The following is a 19,906-nucleotide window of genomic DNA, read 5'->3' on the forward strand; positions in this document are numbered from 1 at the left end:
GCTATGACACGACACGCGCTTGTTTGATAAACAAGCATTCTGCTAAATGTGCATTTTTTTAACGGCAATCCTCTGTAAATCCAATATGGTATCCATCCATCTCAAAACGGTCCACTATTCATTTATCGAGGGTTTTATTTACTGTGGTTCAACAGCTGGTTGGACCTTGTAGACGCTGGCCAATAGGATTCGGCGGCGCTGTTATCGACAGAGAAAAAAATCCTCACAGTCGCCATGATACAGCAGCGGAAACGGGGAAGAAGTAGCTAGAAAACAAAAGAGAACACGCAGTCGTCCTCGCGATTTGGTATGCTCTTGCAGGTAAAATTCAATTATCTCTATTAAACCTAATGTATTTCAATTAATTTCCTTATACCGCGTCTTAGATGAAAAAAGCACTGCCGTCATTTCACCGAGTAGGACTTATTTCAATAGGAAGTCGGTCAGCTTCAGATAATTGGGATCTGTTAGCATTTTAGCTAGCAGGCTAACCCCAGCTAAGCTACATAGCTCGCAATTGCTTGCGAGTCTAGCATCGTGGGGCTTTGTGTGAGCTCGGCTGCCCGCTGTTTATCTCCCTTATCGTGATTCCCACTTGAGAAAGCTAGCTAACGACAGCTAAGTAATGCGTTGTTTCGTGGCCTAGTGTTTATGCGCAATTCAGTGCTTTACCATTATGTAAACAAGAAGTGTACAGTGTCTTTTTGTTTTAATACCAATTAGCATTTTCGTATTGACCTGTTTGGGAAAGGCGTCAGAGTCAGTTAACCGATCAACGTCACCAGCTTCATTTGTTTATCTTGCTTTTTCAGCAAGCGAGCTAGTTAGTCAACCAGCTTTGTTAAGTGCACTTCGTTAGCTGCCAATTTAGGTTAAGCTAGGCTAATCAGTTAGCGGCATAGAGGAGAACGATCGACGAGCCTAGCTTTGTTTATTTCTGATTTTCAAGTGTCGGTTGCTATTTTTGCGCAAATTTAACGTGACAGTAGTTGGAGACGGCCCACTTCTCCAAGTTTGGCCTATAGATTCTCGCACCACAGGGATTAATTATACGTTATTAACTTATGTAACAACAATGAAATCACGGTCTGTACAGTTAAATGTTCTGCTCCATTAACTGTCGCGGTTAAGGTATGGTCTGCATCACGTTTAGATTAAAACCTATCACCTCTGATTGATAATGTTTAGCTTTCTTTTTATCCAAATCTAATTGGGTGCGTTTATTAGAATTGTTAGTGAAGTTAGCTGATGCACTGGATGCACCCTTGACAACCTCAGTTTAAGACGTATTTTCAGGCCACACTTACGAAACGGAATAACGGCAGGCCTTTCTGTAACGTGGTGCCACTTAAAGTTTTAATGAAAGTGATCTCTGCAGTGTTATAGGAATGCCCAAGGAAAAATATGACCCGCCGGATCCCAGGCGGATGTACACAATTATGTCCAGCGAGGAGGCAGCAAATGGGAAGAAGTCATACTGGGCTGAGCTGGAAATCAGTGGTGAGTTATGGTCAGGGAGCTTCTGCCGTGACAGCTAGAGCTGTTGTATTGAATTGGAATTTTAACGGTTCAGAAATAAATCACTTGTTGCTGAGGGGGAAAAAAAATCCCACAGCGCAGTATTATTATTTTTTACATGTTTAAAGATGTATTCATTTACTCGGAGTTAGTTGTTTTGCAGCTGGTTTCATTGCTCCAAACATAAAAGTAGGTAAACATGTAGAACAGATGGTGAGAAATTAGGCAGTTTAACATGCTGGGTTAAATCACCGTGACAACGGTGTAATGGTGTTGATATTCAGTGTTTTATGGAGTAAATCATTTGTTCTTCTGATTCACAAATGATGCTAAACAATTCTAGATTTAGTACAAAATAGTATTCATTTTAGAATCTATTAAGGTTCAATGTATGCAAAGGAATCAGGAGTACGGTTGAAAGCAGAGTAACGTGTATGCTTTGTAACTTTTGAAAAGGTTGTATTAACTGATTATAAGAATTTGATGTGAATAAGTAGCTTTTTTGTTTGAGTTTGGTATTGTGGGGAGTTAGTCGGCCGCTGGACTTTCATCTCGTCCATCTTCTTTAACCTTTCGGAGATCGAGGTCGATGTGAGGTTTCAAAATAATTGACTTTTATTGTTGTTGGGTTTTTTTTCAACTTTGCATAAGAGATGATTCGCGTCTGGCTCGCTCTTCTCCGTGACGATGTGGAAGTGTGGTCAAAGCCTCTTTGAAGACTGGACTTGCTGCATGTCTTGCTAAAAATGTTGCGATTTTTTTCAAAGTAATCAACCTGCTAAATCTCCCTGCAAATATGTGACGCAGTGCAGGAGAATTAAATGGCTAAACAGATAATTATAATTACCCAGTTGCAACAACCTGTGTCATTTAGAAAGAAAATCTACTGATGTTAATGCAGATGGGTTTATCTTGTAGTTCTGTCATGGAAAACAAGTGTTTCAGGTGGCTTGGTTTTGCTTGACATTGCACTTTCTGACAGTGTTTTCTTTCTATTTGGTGTGTTTGGCATTTTTGATGCACCGTTAACTGTGGGAAAGGGTTTTATTTCCACTGAGGTTGGACCGTGGAACTGATGCCGTCTGTGTCTCTTTCTCACTGTTTCTGCAGGTCGAGTAAAGAGTCTCAGCACCGCCCTGTGGTCTCTCACCCACCTCACTGCCCTGCACCTCAGTGACAACTCACTGTCACGCATCCCGCCAGACATTGCCAAACTACACAACCTGGTGTACCTGGATCTCTCATCCAATAAGATCAGGAGCCTGCCGTCAGAGCTCGGCAACATGGTGTCTCTCAGGTCAGTGACTTCAGGTTATACAACGTAATTAGAGCACAGCTGAAGTAAGTTGCTGCAACAGGTCGCTTGAAAATATCCCAGATCAGTGTAGATTGCCCCCCCCCCCCCCCCCCCCCCCCCCCCCCCTTCTCTACTTTTCTTCTTTTTTAAAAACTTAATTTGTCCGACTCTTTCGACTTGATATTAAAGCGATCATTCTGAAGTTGTCAGGTTTTGCTTCCAGCATTGATTCAAAGACTTTGGTGAAATATATTCTTGAAAGGAAATAAAAGATGTTTTTTTTTTTCTCAGTGAGGCTGCTTTCTAATGATCCAATTCTCACTACCTCTCCACAGGGAATTGCTTTTAAATAACAACCAGTTGCGGGTTCTGCCATTTGAATTAGGAAAACTCTTTCAGTTACAAACACTGGGGTTAAAAGGTAAGCAGCTTTTTTTTTTCCATTCTAGCCTTAGAATAGTATTTTCTTAGTAATGATTCAGGCTTATGACCTTTTTCTCTTTTGTTTTGTTGTTTTTTTTTTTTTTTTTAAAAAAAGGAAACCCACTTGCACAAGAAATTATGAGCCTCTACCAGGAACCCGATGGCACACGGAGACTGCTCAGCTACTTGTTAGACAATCTGGCAGGGGCTATCAAGCGCAGTGAGTTCCTCTTCTGCAATTGTGAGGCTGGAACGGGAATCGTAAATTGCAGTGATACTGCTTTTATTTGATTTCTCTTATTTTTTTTCCAAAAATTGCAATTTCATACAATATTCTGAAGTCACTCTTACGTGTCATACCTGACTTGATTTTCAACATTCGGATTGAGCAAATTTTCCTTGTGTGCTTAGTACCAACAGAGCAGCCCCCAGCCCGGTCATGGATCTCACTCCAGGAACCGGAGCGAACTCATCCCTCAGGTGAGGATGAAAAACACACAAACTGTGAGGTTTGATATGAGGCTTTTCCAGTGTGAGGTGGCAAGTTGGTGCTGTGATGATCAGTTTAGCTAAACTGGCTCGACATGGGTGCCTGATAACAGCTCCTGAAACTAAGCTACTTTTTTTCTTTTCTTTCTGTGTTTCTCTTTCTCCCTTTGCTCTCTCATTCTTTCTTTCTTTCGTTCTCTGTTCCTTTTTCATTCTTTCTTCACAGCGGTATCAATAACAGCAGGGAATGTTACATGAGCAGTAACCTAACACAGTTCAGATGCTGCTGGCATTGATTCACAAGCAGTAAAACGAGGCTAACATGTTAACATGCAGCCACAGATGCATGAATTACAGTTTTGGGTAATTGATTGAATTGTAAAAGCCATAACAACTTAGACCTTTGATTGTCACATTAACATAGCAGGGTTACTGCAGCTTTCTGCCTTTGGGCTGCTGTGCTGAATGCATTGCCAGATGGGCAGGATTCACGTGGCAGCACTTTAAACGATTGACAGTGAGTGATAGGTCAGCCAGGTCAAACCAAATGGTAATTTAACAAAAATCACATGGTAGTGAGGGATGTGCATTTCAAGTGAGATTATTATTCAAAATCACGAGGTAATTATAACACTTTTTTTTTTCTTTTTCTTTTTTTTATAAATCTTCAGCATTTTATATATATATATATATTTTATTTTTTTTAGATGAACAGACGTGTTTGATGGCTGCAGACTTGTGCTTTGCATGTTTCCTCTTGTTAGAGCACCATTAGCATCTAAGCTCACTTAGCCAGATTTGTTGTACCAGAACCTGGCATTGGTTAAGCACTCTCCTGGTCTTGTTTACATGACAGACAGCTGTGTGCATTACCGCCACCTCCTGGCGGTAGAGACGCACTACCAAATTAGAGTTGAAGCTTGAAAGTCTCCCAGTTTAACCTTTTTAAAACGATCTGCATTTTAATTGTCTGTTCTTGCTCCCCTTAGCATTGTTCTCTGTGATGTGCTACAATGTGCTGTGCGATAAGTATGCCACACGACAGCTATATGGCTACTGTCCATCGTGGGCTCTAAACTGGGAGTACAGGAAGAAATCTATCATGCAGGAGATTATGGGCTGCAATGCAGACATCATCAGTTTGCAGGTGAGAAATACAGAAGCAAGTATTTAGATTTTGGTAGTTTATTGAACCGATTTTATATATATTTTTAAAAATGGTAGATACAGCTAGATACAGTTTCATCAAAATGCATCAGAAGGTTGCACCAAACTCCCATTGACTGGGTGCATAATCCAAAAACACTGCATCAAATGCTCCCTTTGTGAAAGATATCAAGATTTGAGTTATTTCTCCTTTTGGAGGCATTGATCAGAAGTCGATTAGATTTTCTGCTACAGAGCGATTAGCATTGCAGTTTGTTAATTATTGACTTGAACCACCATTACTGCCTGTCCGCAGCTTTATTAGATTAGTTAATTGCCACTAGTACATCGCCAGTTAAAACTCTACATACTTCCACTATGTGCAGATATAGCTTTAACAAACGTTATGTGTTTCATTTAAGAGATAAGGCAGATTTAATGCTTGTTGGTTGATTTGTACTTGATTTCACGATAGCTTTGCTGTGTTTTGACGCAGCTGAAGGCTTTCATATAGATCCCAACCCAATTTCAACTCTAAAGCACATTATTACAGTGAAATATAACCATTGCTATTCTGATTATGTTTATGCAGTGCAGCTTTGAAAGATTCATGCTGTTGTAGCAAGTATTTAACACTGCCTGCCCATAGATCGGGCCTTTGCATGTTGTAGCTTCCGGTGGTCATTTTAATGGGAGCTACGGCCTCTGGAAACGTTGAAAGGTTTCACCCATGTAGTGAAATTTAGTTGCTGTTTTTGCATATCTCTGAAGGGACCAGTATGCAAACGGCGTGAGTGTTTTCATTCAACGACACCTTAAACCTGTTCCACAAGTGTGTGTCGGTATTTAGTGAAGGTTAGACGCGGGGAACATTAATCAGATCAACCTTTCAGTCGTATTTTGTCTGTGCCAAAAAGGGGCGGTTTGAAAACTCGTCTGATATGTGCATTCTTGCATAATTACTGGCACTGCAAAAACGGGCATAATTAGGAAATGTCACTTCATGAATTTGTTGATTACAGGAAGTGGAGACAGAACAGTACTTCAATTTCTTCTTGCCTGAGCTGAAAGAGCAAGGATACGACGGGTTCTTCAGTCCAAAGTCACGAGCTCGAACGATGTCGGAGTCGGATCGTAAACACGTGGATGGATGTGCAATTTTCTACAAGACGGACAAGTAAGCATTTGTGATCCCATTTTATCATGGCCTATAATGTGTTGCTTTTAAAGGACTCTCTTATCATTTGATCGTCTCAAAGTCCACATGATTAAAGTTTCCTGATCTCTGCTGTCAGTAAATAACCTTAATTAAAGTAAATATCCTTATCCAATGATCGATACAGCAGCATTGCTTTTTATTCTGTATTCTCCATTGAGGAGGCAAGTGAATTATGTCAAAGAATGCTTGTAATGTGTGGTAAGCCTTTCTCTCCGATTGTTCTCTCAAACTGTGCCTTATTTTCCATTTGATTCTTATATTGCGTAATGTGATGGTGTCCTGTGAGTGTTGGAACTGCCAGAGCTGCCCCACCTCATTGGTTTTACAACCCCACAAGAGAGAAAGTAGTGGTTTTTAGTGTTGCCTTCCTAATAGAATTCATTGGAATTGCCATTATAAAAGCATTTGTGACCTCTGGATTGTGTTGTAAAAATGCTCAAACTGTATAGTAACTGAGGGCAGGGAGACTGGCACGTAGAGAAAGAACAGGCCCAGCTAGCCGGTCCTTAATGGACAAAGAGCAAGACACAGGTGGCTGGGACAGAAAGGGCTGGGAGAACTCCTCTGAGCTGATCGTCCTGTGTGCGCAGAGCCGAGAAACAACTGTAGCACTGGATGTAAGGGGGCTTCGATAGATGGCTTACTGAAAAAAGCCTGAGCATATGGGCCCATCGTTGTTTGCTTTTTAAATGAAGCTAAATGACATAAACAGGAAAACATTGTGCTCACTTGATGTCTGCATAACGAGCAGATGTCAGCAGTAAAGCAGCTTCACTGAAGCCGACCACAAGTCCTTTTCCTTCTGTAAGTTTATCAAACTAGTTTTTGGTGCAGCAAGTCACCAAAGTCCCAGAATCAGCGGGACCCAGTACCATCAGGAGATGGCAGCTGACTATGATACAGCGGCATGTTGCAGTCAAAGGGGAGACGAACAATGCTGCGTTCAGTGTCATTACGCCACAAAATGCTGTGTACAACTGCAGTTTGCTGTTTCACACTTTGACAACCAAAAATAGAAATGAATTCATAGAGAGATGCTGTAATTGTACAAATGATGTTGTAGCTCTAAGCTGCTTCCAATAACAAAGAACTGCTTTCTGTTGGTGATCGGCCCCTAAAATCCTTATCAGAGCACCCCTAATGACATGTTAAAAATGACATTACTAATGTGTCTGTGCACTTTTTACTGTTTACTTTTTAGGTCTTCCTAATTACCCTGTAAATATCCTAGTTGTGATCAAGCATGTTATAAATCCTATACGTGTTTTTTTTTTCTTCTGCCTTTGCAGATAACGTGCGTTTCACGCCCCCTTCTTTTGTCATTCTCTCCAGGTTCAGCGCAGTTCAGAAACACACTGTGGAGTTCAACCAGCTGGCAATGGCTAACTCCGAGGGCTCAGAGGCTATGCTGAACAGGGTGATGACAAAGGACAACATTGGCGTAGCCGTACTGCTAGAGGTCCGCAAAGAAATGATGGAGATGTCCTGTAAGTCGACATATTCAATCCTTGGATTGGGCCTTTGTGTTGGGTGTTTGATGTTTCTAGATTCTTTACATTCGTTTGTCTCTAAATTGGCTGGTGCTGTGAACTAAACTGACTTTTAGAACACCCAATGGGTATTTCATCTGGCTTGCATAGTCTTAATGCTGCTCCCTGATCCCTTTTATCCTCTCTTATCAGCTGGTAAGTCGCTCCATGGCATGGAGAAGCAGCTTCTCCTTGTAGCCAATGCCCACATGCACTGGGACCCAGAGTACTCTGATGTCAAGCTGGTCCAGACCATGATGTTCCTGTCCGAAGTGAAGAGCATCGTGGACAAGGCAACACGCAGCCTCAAGTTGTCGTCCGTCTCTGGTGAGACTAATGCCATTCCACTGGTGCTGTGCGCTGACCTCAACTCCTTGCCTGACTCTGGTAAGTAAACAAGAGGTTTTTTGGTTGGTTTCCTCATCTATTTCCCTTCATATCTCAGCGTGTTCAGTTAATAGAATTTTTTATTTAAAAAAAAACAAAAAAAACTGGCCGCAGTTGTAACTTTTGACAGGAGAATTAAGCCAGTCGTGAAATTTGCCGTGTTATAGATTGTGTTGAATATAGAAATCAATTTCAGTGTCCATGACTTAAACCATCCAGTTAGGAGGAGAAAAATGAACCATTTCAAATTGCTCTTTTATTGCTGTTATACAGGCTCCCCAAGGCCAGAGAACCGGATTAAAATATTGATGAATAGTAAAGTTTTTTTTTTCTCTCTGAGGCAGTCGGAAAGAACAGTAAAACGGGCCGTGTTGTGAGGATTCAATCAGTTGTTTTTAAAAATGTGTCGTTTTCAAAGGTTTACAAAATGTAAAAATGTTTCCACTTATGGGAAAAGTATGACATTAATGGAAGGAGGTTGTGCTGAATGAAACGGGTTGTCCCATATTAAATGAAGGGTAATTGATGATTAAGAGTTTTTTTTTTTTTTTCTCTTACTAATTTAAAGATATGTAACCCGGGACAGAAAAAAGACTTTCCATGAGAATAGTAACCATAGTTACTCCTTAATCGTAGTGTCATTGAATCTATAACTTGACCATGCTCCCATTCTATCTTCTTAAAAACTGGAGACTTAGCGTGTCAATCATGTCTGATGAGTCTGTAATACATTCAAAGAAAATATGGGAAATCATAATGGTGAGATGTTGCTGTCAGTTATAAAAGGGTCCGAAGAATGTATTGATATGTTGGAGAGAGAGTGAGAGTGAGAGATCAGAGCTATAAAAAAAATCAATAATTGTACATTGAGCTCTAATAAGATGAGCCAGATACTGGACAAAGGCATGCCGGGGGAAGTGAATGGCATGCAATGATTCCCAGTTTAGGAACACTACAAAATAGAGAGTTGAGTTTGGTGTTCCTCTCGTTTCATGTTCGATCATCAGCAATGCTTTTGAACGCGGCCCTCGCAGTATAACCGCGTTGGGTGCCAAGTACAAACGCCTGCTGTTGTTTAAAACCTTTCTAAACTACACATAGCTTGGCCTAAACTGTTGTCCTCAACAGAAATCCATTCCAGAGGGAAGTTCAGACATTTATAATGACACAATGATGTGACTCTTGCTGTGCAAAACCGGCCCTGAACAAGCCCTGAATGGCTTTGGTCAAAAAGGGGCATTAATTACAGCAAAAGTAGACTTTGGTTTGGTTTCATGGGGTCAAGGGTCACTTGACAATATTGGATCCTGAAAAAGACGCCGTCTGGTTATGTCACTGTTTAGGTGTAGTGGAGTACCTGAGTACTGGCGGAGTGGACTGCACCCACAAGGACTTCAAGGAGCTACGTTATAGTGACTGCCTGACCAAATTCAACTGCAATGGCAAGAACAGCACGTCCAATGGCAGGATCACCCACGGCTTCAAGCTGAAGACCGCCTACGAGAACGGCCTGATGCCTTACACCAATTACACCTTCGACTTCAAGGTAACGTCCCGAACGTCACACACACGCAGTACTTCTATACGATTCTTTAAAATTCAGTCTCGGACAAAGGTCCGAAGATGTTGACTAAATGCCCAAAGCATTATATATTTTGAGTCTATGAAAGATGGTCCGGTTCCTGCACGAAATTCTCCTCTTCTTTCTTTAGGGTGTCATCGACTATATTTTCTACTCCAAGCCTCACCTGAACGTGCTGGGTATCTTGGGCCCTCTGGATCCCCACTGGCTTGTGGAGAACAATGTCAGCGGCTGCCCACATCCCCACATCCCCTCTGACCACTTCTCCCTCTACGCTCAGCTGGAGTTGCTCCTGCCCAATGTGCCCTCCCAGGTCAACGGGCTTCACCTGCCCGCCCGCAGGTAGTGAGACCCTGCCATACCACCAGGGGGAGCTGCAACCACAGCTTTTCCCTCTCCAACCCTGCTCCCTCCCACTACCAGCTCTTCCCTCCGCCACACTGGAGGAGGGAGACACAGAAAGAAAAAACAAAACAACTTAAAAAAAAAACAACCCACAACCTGTAAAATATTCATACAGTGAGGTCTGGCTGACAGGGATTTTCGTATAATGTTATAGATATTCTATATTTTTCTTTTTTCTTTCTGTTTTTCTTTTTATGTTCCTTTTTTAACTGCTTGATTCAGTCCTGTTCGTGTATCATAGTTTGTGTTTTGGACTCCCTTTCCTCATCCGATTCAACAACCCCACCTACTCTGCTTCTGTCTTTAAAACCGAAGGGGATGGTAGCTCATTCAGATTTGTCTCATAGGGTACCGTTTGGTTTGAGAGCAATGGGGAAACTTAAAAGTGGCTGTGTGTGTATGGGGGGGAGCGGGGCGGGTGACATTTACCTGAAAAGCTCCCGAGCTGATGGTCTGCTTGTCTGTCTGTCCTGTATAAATCTAAAACCAGCAAAGACAGCAGACTTGTCAGTCTCAGAACTCCATCGTCGGCTTCTGCTCGTTATCCCGTGTGCTTTGGGTCGAAGGCAAACTTTCTCAGTCTTTCTAGGATATTACACATGGCGGTCGGGTGGCAGCAGCTTTTTGCTGGTAGATAAGTGTCCCTGGGGATGGATACAGTGCAGCTCGTTCGAGTTTGACATTTACTACTGTCATTCTGTGGTGCTGAGGCCTTTTTGTGTGGTCATGACCTCCTGTGGTGCTACATGATAGTCTACACCTCTGACAAACCCCCCCTGCTCTGGTGCATTAGCGACCAAAACCCACAGATGCCAAGAGAACCTGAACCGTACCTACATCTTGCCTCGTTCATATCGGCAGCATGTAGTGTTAAAGAGGTGAGAAACTGAGAGCAGCTACCATCCTATTTACAGACTGTTTCACCCCGGCTTGTATAGATTTTAGGCTAGTTTTGTGCTTGGGAGCTCATGTGGCCCATGCGTCACCTTTTTTTCAGCGAGGAGCAAGGGATTCAGGCTTATTGGCAAAGCAATTGGGGGGGGGGGGGGCTATCACAAACCTTTTCTTAGTTGTGATTGCTATTAGGCAGAGAGAAAAAGAGAGAGTAATGGCTGATACACCAGGATAAAACCAGCATTTCTCTCACTGTCAGGAGTTGCCATCCAACTCCACACGTGCAAGCTTACACACACACACACACACACACACACACACACACGCGTTCAGAGGTAATTTGCAGGCAGATGTGTAGCACTGCCTCCGAGGCCAGTAGTGACTTCCCCCCCCCCAGCCATAAGTTCCATACGCAAAAGCAGTGGGTTTTTTTTCACAAGTGTTTGTACAGAAAAAGAAATCCAGACTCAGTCTTTACATGATTGTATATGAACCACAAAAGAACTGTTTTCTGGCGTTTTTTGTACGAAGAGTAAATTATGATCAGATTTGAAAATAAGATTGTATTGTAAACTATGGCTAAATTTTTATCCAGTTAATGTTGAGATGAATTGATATTACCAGCTTGTACAAAAGACGTAAGAAGAGGTTGTTCGAGGCGTTCGCCGTCACCACTTTGCACTCCCCGGAGATTGACTGTAATTAATGTATCAGTATTGTTTCTTTTCTTTTCTTTTCTTTGCCCCCCCCCCCCTTCTCTCTGCGGTTGGTTTGATTTGCTGGCATTTTGCTGGGACGTACGTAGACACTGAGTAAACTGCCTGTTGCTTCTTGCCCATTAACAAAGCCATTGATCCACACTGCTGCCATCGGTTCTGACAAAAGGACACGCAAGGATGAGTCGCATCTGTTCGTCTGTATAGCTCAATGACAAGTGGCGTGCGATTGACACGACTTCCATAAAGCCCACCCGTGCATTGTGCCTCACTGTAGCAGTTGACGTCTTGCACTACTTCCACGCGGCGAACGCCTGAACAACCTCTTCTCCTTTTATTTTTAAATACTGTTGAGACATTTGTGAAGATTTTATGTCCTTTTTTTGGGTTTTTGTTTATGTTGATTTCCTTTTTTTTTTTTTTTTTTCCTTTTTCTTTTTTATGAGATGTGACAATGTTACGATGATGTGTATATTCTTCCTATTCATTGAGCTCTCCAGTAATCAGGTATGCTTTCTCCACTGACCCCCCCCCCGTCTTATCTTTACAAATTCACTTTCAGACTGTGTTGCTCCCTTGTCGTCCTATAGCACAGCTCCATGCCCCCCCCTCCCAGAAATACCTAGCACTAAGCCTCCTTCCTAGCCACGAATTTTAAATCTTCCTTAGCCTGTCCCCCCCCCCCCCCCCACCCTCACCCCTTCACCACACAAACCGCCCGATCTCAGACTCTACCTAACTGCTTAGGCTGCGTCTTTTTAAGCCCCTGCCTCCCCAACCACTCTGTATAGGTTTTCTACCCATGTGACTGCAGTTATAGTGCCATTTGTGGAGCCCCCTACCTCTGCATTGAAAAGGGTGGAAGGCCCACTTTTCTTTGCTTTTGGATGAACAAGGGATGAGGGCCAGTGAGCTTAGCTGTTCCTTCCTGAATACCAGGCCAGCTCATTGCTATGAATCGGATCGGTGACATCCCAAAGGAGTAATTTTCGGCTGTGGAGCTTTTACACGGTCGAATGAGCACTTAGATTTAGATGCAGACCCCCCCTCCCACTCTTTGTCCAGTCGAATTGGAAGTAAAAGTTTAATTACTCTATATGTTAAAACAACATTTTTAAAGCAAGAGGGAAATAGGAAGTATAAACTTAGTCCTGAGATCAAGAAATCATGTTTCCTCTCTCTCTTTTTGCCCCCCCCTTCTAAATTTTTTAATCCCCATCCAAAACCAATGTGTCCAGTTTGCTTTTCTTTCCTTCCTGAATGGCATTAGTATTGTAGTAGATTTAAAGGGTAGCTTCTCTTCTTCTTCTTCTTCTTCTTTTTTTTGTTGTTTTCTTTTTTTGTAAAGTGTGAATAAAAGATGTATCTCATGTTTCCTTTCTAAAAAGATGTTGAATTGTGTTGTTGTGTAAAATCATGAATTCTATGATGGTGTTATGTTTGCTGCATTGTTTTTACCCTCCCTCCACATTTCTCCTCCCGTTGACCCCCCCCACCCTCCCTCGTCACAAACCAAAACCTCTGTAGAAATCATGATGATGCGTGGTCCTGATGGGTTAAAGTCGGGCGCTTCACAGAATGAAGCGGAGTGCTTCATCCCCGGTGGGGAAACAACAGGCTTCATTGGGATCTGTTGGAACTCAGCACAGGGATGTTCTGTTGTTGTTGTTTTGTTTTTAAAAACTCTTTCAGCTTTATTTCGGGTTGTTGCATGGCACTGGCTGCAGAGTGCTAGTGCCCCGTAGGTTAGGGCAGCAGTGCTGTCTTACTAGTGGCTGCAGTTTCAGTTCTAGAAAACACTGTTTTGACTGGTGTAAAACGTGTTTGTACGACAAAGCTAACCATGTGCCGCTAGACTGGTCCTGTGATGATTTCTTCTTTTTTTTTTTTTGTGCGTACTACCAGTCCCATCTCGTCCTGTTCTCGTGCATTACTTGGTTAAATCTGTTAAACTAGCCTGCTACTGTTGGTAGTCACTGATTAATTTCTGACACGCCTCTCTTCCCCCTTTTTCTCCGCATATCCATCAAATCGGAGCTGAATTATGGCACTCTGAGCCTCAGTGAATGATTTTGTAGTAGTTATTTTATTATTATTTTTTTGTCTTTGTTGCTCAACTGCATTGTTTTTTTTCAGTTGGCTCGTTAGGCACCGTGCCCCCCCCCCCTCCCAGGCTGCATCTCTTTGTAACGGTGCACACCAAAGCTGCTTGTAGTTCAACTCTCTGTTGTAGAGCGCCTTCTCACACCAACCCGTCACACCCTCGGTGAAACCCAAATCCTCGTCTCCATGAAAAGTAGGGCTGTAAGGAAAGCAAAGGTACTTTTGTCCTTTTCCTTGAACCGCATTAACACCCACCGTCATACTTTTCCTACGTTGGTTCTCTCGACCCATCAGCTGAACTTGGCAATAATGACCAGAAACATTCACTTTCAGAGTTTCTTTTGTCGTTTATCTGAAAAGATGTAGCCGCCCCCCCTCTCCCTTTCCTCCTCTCTCTCTGGCGGTTGTTTATTTTCTTTAATTATTTTTCATCTCCATCCATCCCTCGCTCTCCTCTTTTGTTACCCAAACGTAGTTTTACACCCCCCCCCCCCCCCTTTCTTTTTATCATCCATTTTGTATAATTGCCCACCTTCTTCTCCCTGCCGAATTTAGTGGTAGTTGTTCGATGATCAGGATTGTCTATCTGTAGTCAGCTGAGTACATATATTGATCTGTGTCACTGTGTTTATGCACTGGACCAACTATTGTTTACCATTCATGAAATACCAGCAAAAAAAAAAAAAAAAAAGAATAATGACGTAACACTTGCACAACGTTGTAGAATGTCCATTAACCCAGATGAGAAATCAAGGCAGCTGTTTTCAAATCAACACATACTGTTTTAAAATGAAACTGAATGGTAAACAATGCTTTCTGTTGTACCCCTTAGCCGTCCTCTTGATTCTCTTTGGAATAGTTTTATTCTTTTATTTTTCTTTTTGACTACAGGTTCTGCTTGTTTCCTTTACACCTACCTATGTATTTTCCTACTTCTGGTTGAAAATAAATTCTGTATTATCTGTTTCAAGCTGTGTCACCTCTTATTCTTTTCAATGGATATTGAAAATAAATTCTATATCTGTTCTCCTTGTCATGCCTGCTTTTTCCGCCCTCGTTTTGTTTCCTCCTTGCGTCCCTCGGGCTGCTCTTTTAATCAGTAGACGCGTTGTGTTTAGATCGCAGGAGTGTTTCTGTGTATTTTCCTGTTCTTAATTCTCAATGAAGTGAATTAATCGGATGATGCGCACGCAGCAAACGATGCTGAGAAAGATCGATCATGTGAGGCTTATGCGTCCGCCGTCTGCCGTGTGAAACCAAAGCGGGGATTTTTGAGGCTCGTCGGGAGTGATGTGCAGCAGTGGTTGGAGCTGCAAGTGTGTCAAACAGCTGCTGGAGGCTGGATTCTGAGGCCCAAGAGTATGCAGGTTTTTGTTTCAACCAAACCTTGAATCGGCTTCATTAAAATGTGTGAATATCGGTAGCTGTTGGCTTGAAATTAAAAGCGGCACATTCCTAGTTCTCTGTGACACAGATTTCTAAACAGCAGGGTTTAAAAGATTATCTAGGTTGAAGGCAGTGTAGTTACAAGTACACACCCACCCTCTGAAGTAAGACCCAGAACATTATCCATACTGAGGGCGCTGCTTTGTAGCAGAGCCGGTCTTTGATTCTTCTTTTTTTTTTTCCTTCAGAAAGCGACAAACAAGAACACATTGTCCCATTGGAGGTTGCTTAAGTTTAACGATAACATTAAATGGCTTCAACAGACCGGGGACGACGGCTTGTGTATTATCCTGGATGAGCACATGGTGGAGCCACAGGATCACCGTTGGACAATCGCGGAGCTCTGGTCTGAGTGGGATTTCCAGAGCCTGGAAGGGTCTGAGACACCTTCAGCTCTTTACTGTTTACTTACCAGTTCAAATGAACAAACTGCATAATGGTGGATCCTGAAAGTTTTACATTTAAAAGACAACATCGTATGAAATGTGACCATAAACTGAATTATATGAGAGTTTAGGATCATTTATTTCCTAAGAACAAAGCCTAAATGAACCCCAGAAGTGAGTGTGCAGGTTTGCTCATCTTGTTTGTCTCTGATGGACCGCTGACTCTGTCCAGGGTGCACCACGCCTCTCGCCCAATGGTAGCTGGGATAGGCTGCAACTGTTCTTTGCTCACGTTGTGGTCTAACAGAAAAAATGGGCTGAACAAGGCTTGGATCACATATCGAGCAATTACTTTTGATCAATCAAGATGTAGGATGACAGGAAATACAGACTTGCTGGATGAAGCTTCCGAGATGAGAGGAGGTGCCACTCCTCTCTGTTTTATATCAGTGCAAATAAATAGCTGCAAATTCTCCTCGAATGTTCAGACAAAACAAACCGTTAAAATGTCACGGTGAGCTCTCAGAAACTCTGCAGCTCGCAGACAAATAAACCTCCTGATCTTGATGTGTATGCTGCACTCCCCTGGTGCGTCACTTTCACTTGCACTATGTTTTTTTTTCTTCATTCTCTCCGATCCATATCAGCACTTGGTGTCCCGGTCTAGTCCTCTTGAAATACGCTGTTGGTCCTCCACAGATGCTATAGTAAAGTGATGGAACGATGCTCTCATCGGTTGTTACAAATTAAGCACAGCTGCGGCTCTTCTGCCTCGTTGCGGTACTGTTGATGAAGCTGTATGGGTTTTGATTACATTAAGTGTTCAAACTATGGCTATGTCCAGCTGGAATCATGCTCCTTACTGCTCCTACATTCTTGCTTAGAACTCCTGGCAGGCCTGAACTAAAAGCCCAGAGTCTAATAAGCCCAACAGTTAAGATATCTCCAGAAGTAAAAGAAATGAAACTTTGCTATAAATGTCCAAAAGAAAAACAATTTAATACACCACAAATGTACTTCAGGGCAGGACTCCTTTGACTCAAATCTAGTTTCCTGACACCAAAGCATTTTACTTTAAAATGCCTCAGCAATCTTCACATTCCATCATTACTTTACTCTAAGTGCCTCCTGTTTGAGAGGCAGCAAAGTAGCCCCACAGCATTATAGGATCTCTGCCATGTAAATAAATTGATGAGGTGCATTCCCAGAGAGCTTTACTATGTTTTCCGTGTTGATAGAAAGTTATTTTAGGTTTATCTATGGAAGCTTTGAAAACATTAGCTATGCTCCATTGTGCCTTACTTTTACAGGGGTTCATTAAACGATTGTATATATATATATATTTTTTCTTTGTAATAATTTCTTTCAGTAAATACTGTCAGTGCTTGCAATTCAGGGCTGCCAAGATTTCTGACAAGCATTGTATACACATCAGCCAAGATAGCTGTGTTAAGCTTTGCAGGATTCCAACCTGACTGATGTATTTGTGATGCATAACACTAGTTTTGGCACACAAATAGCGCAGTCCCCCTGCATTTAGGTAGTGCCACACCCATCGTGAACGAAAACGTCTCAGTCATGATGATGACAGCAAATGGATCATGGAAAGTGAGATGTGTGCAAATTCTCCCGTTGAGAAAAGTCCCTTCATTCAGCAAAGTGTATGAAATATACAAACCCAAACTCCAATAATAATAATAAAAAAAATCTATATCAAACACAATATTGCAAGGAAACAGAGGAGTAACTGGGAGGGAAAGCAAAAGTAGTAGCAACACACTGTTTTCTTCACTCCTCTACATGTTTGATATTAAGAGTACAGCATATTACCATTTACTTTCTACAAATCGTTAGCAAAGTCAAACCATCAAGAAAATCCTTACCGTTCTAAACATGTAACCGTGGATACTAAAGGGGTCGTATCGAGTTGGTAAGGAAAATGTTTCACGCCTTGCAGCGCTTAATCTGAGTGTACGTTGTAACATGTCTCATCACGGCAACCCCTCTGCAAAAAAATGCAACGCTTGTGCGAATGCTGTCCAACTACTCTTTAATCGGTGTGGTAATTTCCTTAAAACTGTCGGGCAGCTATTGGGAAAGAGCAGTTTGCAAAAGTCACTTACGTGTTGCAGCTGCGTTCATGAAATTAGTACCAGTTAACAGACCTGCAGGGAAGCGAGCCACCGTCTCTCCTTCATGATGGCACTGCACATTGATGGAGTGCTTGCAGAGGAAACCTGAGATACTCCCCCACAAATGCAAGCAGACCTTAAACAGATGCCCACAGGAGAGACGGCAGCACAAAATGATAATGAGGCCGTGTGAAGTTCTGCAGAACGATATATCAGTTGTACTGCGTTCAGTTTTCAGCTCTTTCGTTGGAACTCGCACTCGACAATCCACACGGTTTCCCATCATTGCTTTTAAATGTACTGCGATGGTAAATACAACTCTCGCCTGACTGTGCTCACATAAAGGGGCTTTAAGAACATGCCGATTTAATTCTGTGGAATTAACCTGTCTAAAAATGAGAGTTTGGAAGTTGGAAGGCAACATCAAGAGGCAAAGTTCCCCGTAAGGCCGTGAACTATTTCTCATTTTATTTCTCAATTCGGTTTTTAACAACTGGCCAAATGTGTTCTTGTGGATGAAGTTTGTTCACACTTAGAAGGACAGGAGGAGAAAGAGCGCAGATTCCGCATTACTTCACCCAAACGTGTCTCGTGTTGACGTGGCAGCAAAGGCTATAAAGTCTGCAGATGTAGTCTCTTGCTATCTCTCCTTTTGTTTCTTCCCTTGCATCTTCTTTGTTACCCTCCCCCTTACGCAGCCATTGTTTTTTTTATTTTTTTGTATCCTCTTCTCAGAAAATCCAACTAGCGCATGTGTGTGTGTTTGCCTGCATGACTACTAGGCCAGTTGCCTGTGTGATGTTCAGCCAACTCCTCCTGACATGCTCGCACCACTCTTATTTGTGGATTTAAGTTGTAAAGATTCAGAAACGAGCGCATAAAATATAGCCACGCATGCCTAACTAAGACAGGATCTGCCAGAACCAGACACATTGCCAACACATATGGGCCTGTGGCCAAATTGGAAAGTTCCTGATGATTTTCATTCAGTGGAGATAACCTCAGAATGATTGTGACCTTCACTGAACAGCGACAGAGGAGACTGATGCAATCTGGAGCAAATCTGGAGCAAATCTGACCCAAAACTTTTACTACAGAGAGAGCGACACCTGAGCATTTGCTTCTCTGTAAACAGCACATGTTTGAGTCTCTCTGTCTGTGTTTTATTACCCTGTTAAATTTTGGGGTGGAGCTTTGTCTTATTACAGGGGAAGGTGAAACCTGCGAATTACTAGCAGCAGCTTTGGATTCAGATCTGCACTGCAAAACGAAGTGAGTTGATTTAACTTAAAGGTCTCCCTACTGCTTGAAGGGGAAGTTCGATTTTTTTTAAACCTGGACTTTATTTCTGGCATAAATATCTTCATCTACTCACCGATAACAGTTTGGTGAAAGTCAGCCTTCAGACGCTAGTTAGATCACTCGAGTTTTGCGTATATCCATATAATGGAGTGAATGGGGCATAGACAATACAGCCTCTAAAGAAGGCATTATCTGTCTTTATTTCACCAATACTTTAAGACGAATGAATGCGTACTATTGCAATGTTAGTTCAGAACTGCCGTGTTGTTGTTATCAGAGGGCTTATCTGCTAGTTTTGTGCAACATGGCAGGATATTTATCAGATTTTGATGACGTGGACAACGACTTTGAGTATGATGGACGTCCTTACCGTTTTGAGCCAGGGTATACAGATGAGGAGCTGGAAAGGAGGATGCTGAAGCAGCGAGAGGAACTGAACAATAGGGGCTTATCAGGGGCTCAATAAAATGAATGAATGAAATAAAAATAATTAGTAAAATGGTAGAAGCACTTACAAATCTGATGGCGTCCATCAGCCTGACTTCATGTAAGGCCTCAAAATAATTCTAAAAAGTTTGTGATAAGATGTCAGTCGATTTTGTTCGGTATATCCGTCTGATGTTTTACAGTGTGTGCGCGTGTGTGTGTGTGTGGGTGGGTGGGTGCGTGGGTGTTTGTGTGTGTCTTAAGGCATTTTCCTAAAAGAGCAGGGTGGCCAGGTGGCTTCTCAACCAGATGTGAAATGTCTGCTGTTGTCAGTGTACGGTGGAGTTAAACTCACCAGACTAGAAAACTGAAAATCTCCCAGAATGAAGCTCTACCTTACCGCTTCTTCTTGTTAAACACTCACTTGTGAAGATTATCACAATGGAAAATGATCTAAATGCGCCAGTTCCTTTGTTTTGACTCTCTCAGAGGCTGCTTCCCATTGC

At 42.3% G+C, this 19,906-nt stretch overlaps 1 protein-coding gene across 2 annotated transcripts; it reads left to right on the top strand.

The window, feature by feature from the left end:
• Nucleotides 1–111: 111 nt before the first annotated feature.
• LOC140318144 (CCR4-NOT transcription complex subunit 6) lies at nt 112–14,405 on the top strand. Of its 2 annotated transcripts, none has more exons than XM_072395837.1 (12): nt 112–321; nt 1,379–1,500; nt 2,629–2,815; nt 3,151–3,236; nt 3,354–3,479; nt 3,650–3,718; nt 4,717–4,874; nt 5,896–6,050; nt 7,425–7,579; nt 7,775–8,008; nt 9,352–9,554; nt 9,721–14,405. In XM_072395837.1, exons 2-12 carry the CDS (start codon nt 1,389–1,391, stop codon nt 9,934–9,936), a joined length of 1,701 nt encoding a protein of 566 aa, XP_072251938.1. In that variant the 5' UTR covers nt 112–321; nt 1,379–1,388; the 3' UTR covers nt 9,937–14,405. The 2 variants fall into 2 exon arrangements, with proteins under 2 accessions (XP_072251938.1, XP_072251939.1); XM_072395838.1 differs by having other exon boundaries at nt 113–321; nt 3,354–3,458.
• The last annotated feature ends 5,501 nt before the right edge of the window (nt 14,406–19,906 follow it).

Source organism: Leuresthes tenuis, unplaced genomic scaffold, assembly GCF_036924035.1.
Source record: "Leuresthes tenuis unplaced genomic scaffold, fLeuTen1.0.hap1 SCAF_11, whole genome shotgun sequence".
NCBI classification, from domain to species: domain Eukaryota; kingdom Metazoa; phylum Chordata; class Actinopteri; order Atheriniformes; family Atherinopsidae; genus Leuresthes; species Leuresthes tenuis.

Bases quoted from the DNA above. Each gene is read 5' to 3' on its own strand.
- LOC140318144 (XM_072395837.1), top strand. From the start codon at position 1,389: ATGCCCAAGGAAAAATATGACCCGCCGGATCCCAGGCGGATGTACACA. The intron at 3,719-4,716 runs GTGAGGATGAAA...TGCTCCCCTTAG, and splicing joins GGAGCGAACTCATCCCTCAG to CATTGTTCTCTGTGATGTGC. The intron at 8,009-9,351 runs GTAAGTAAACAA...GTCACTGTTTAG, and splicing joins CAACTCCTTGCCTGACTCTG to GTGTAGTGGAGTACCTGAGT.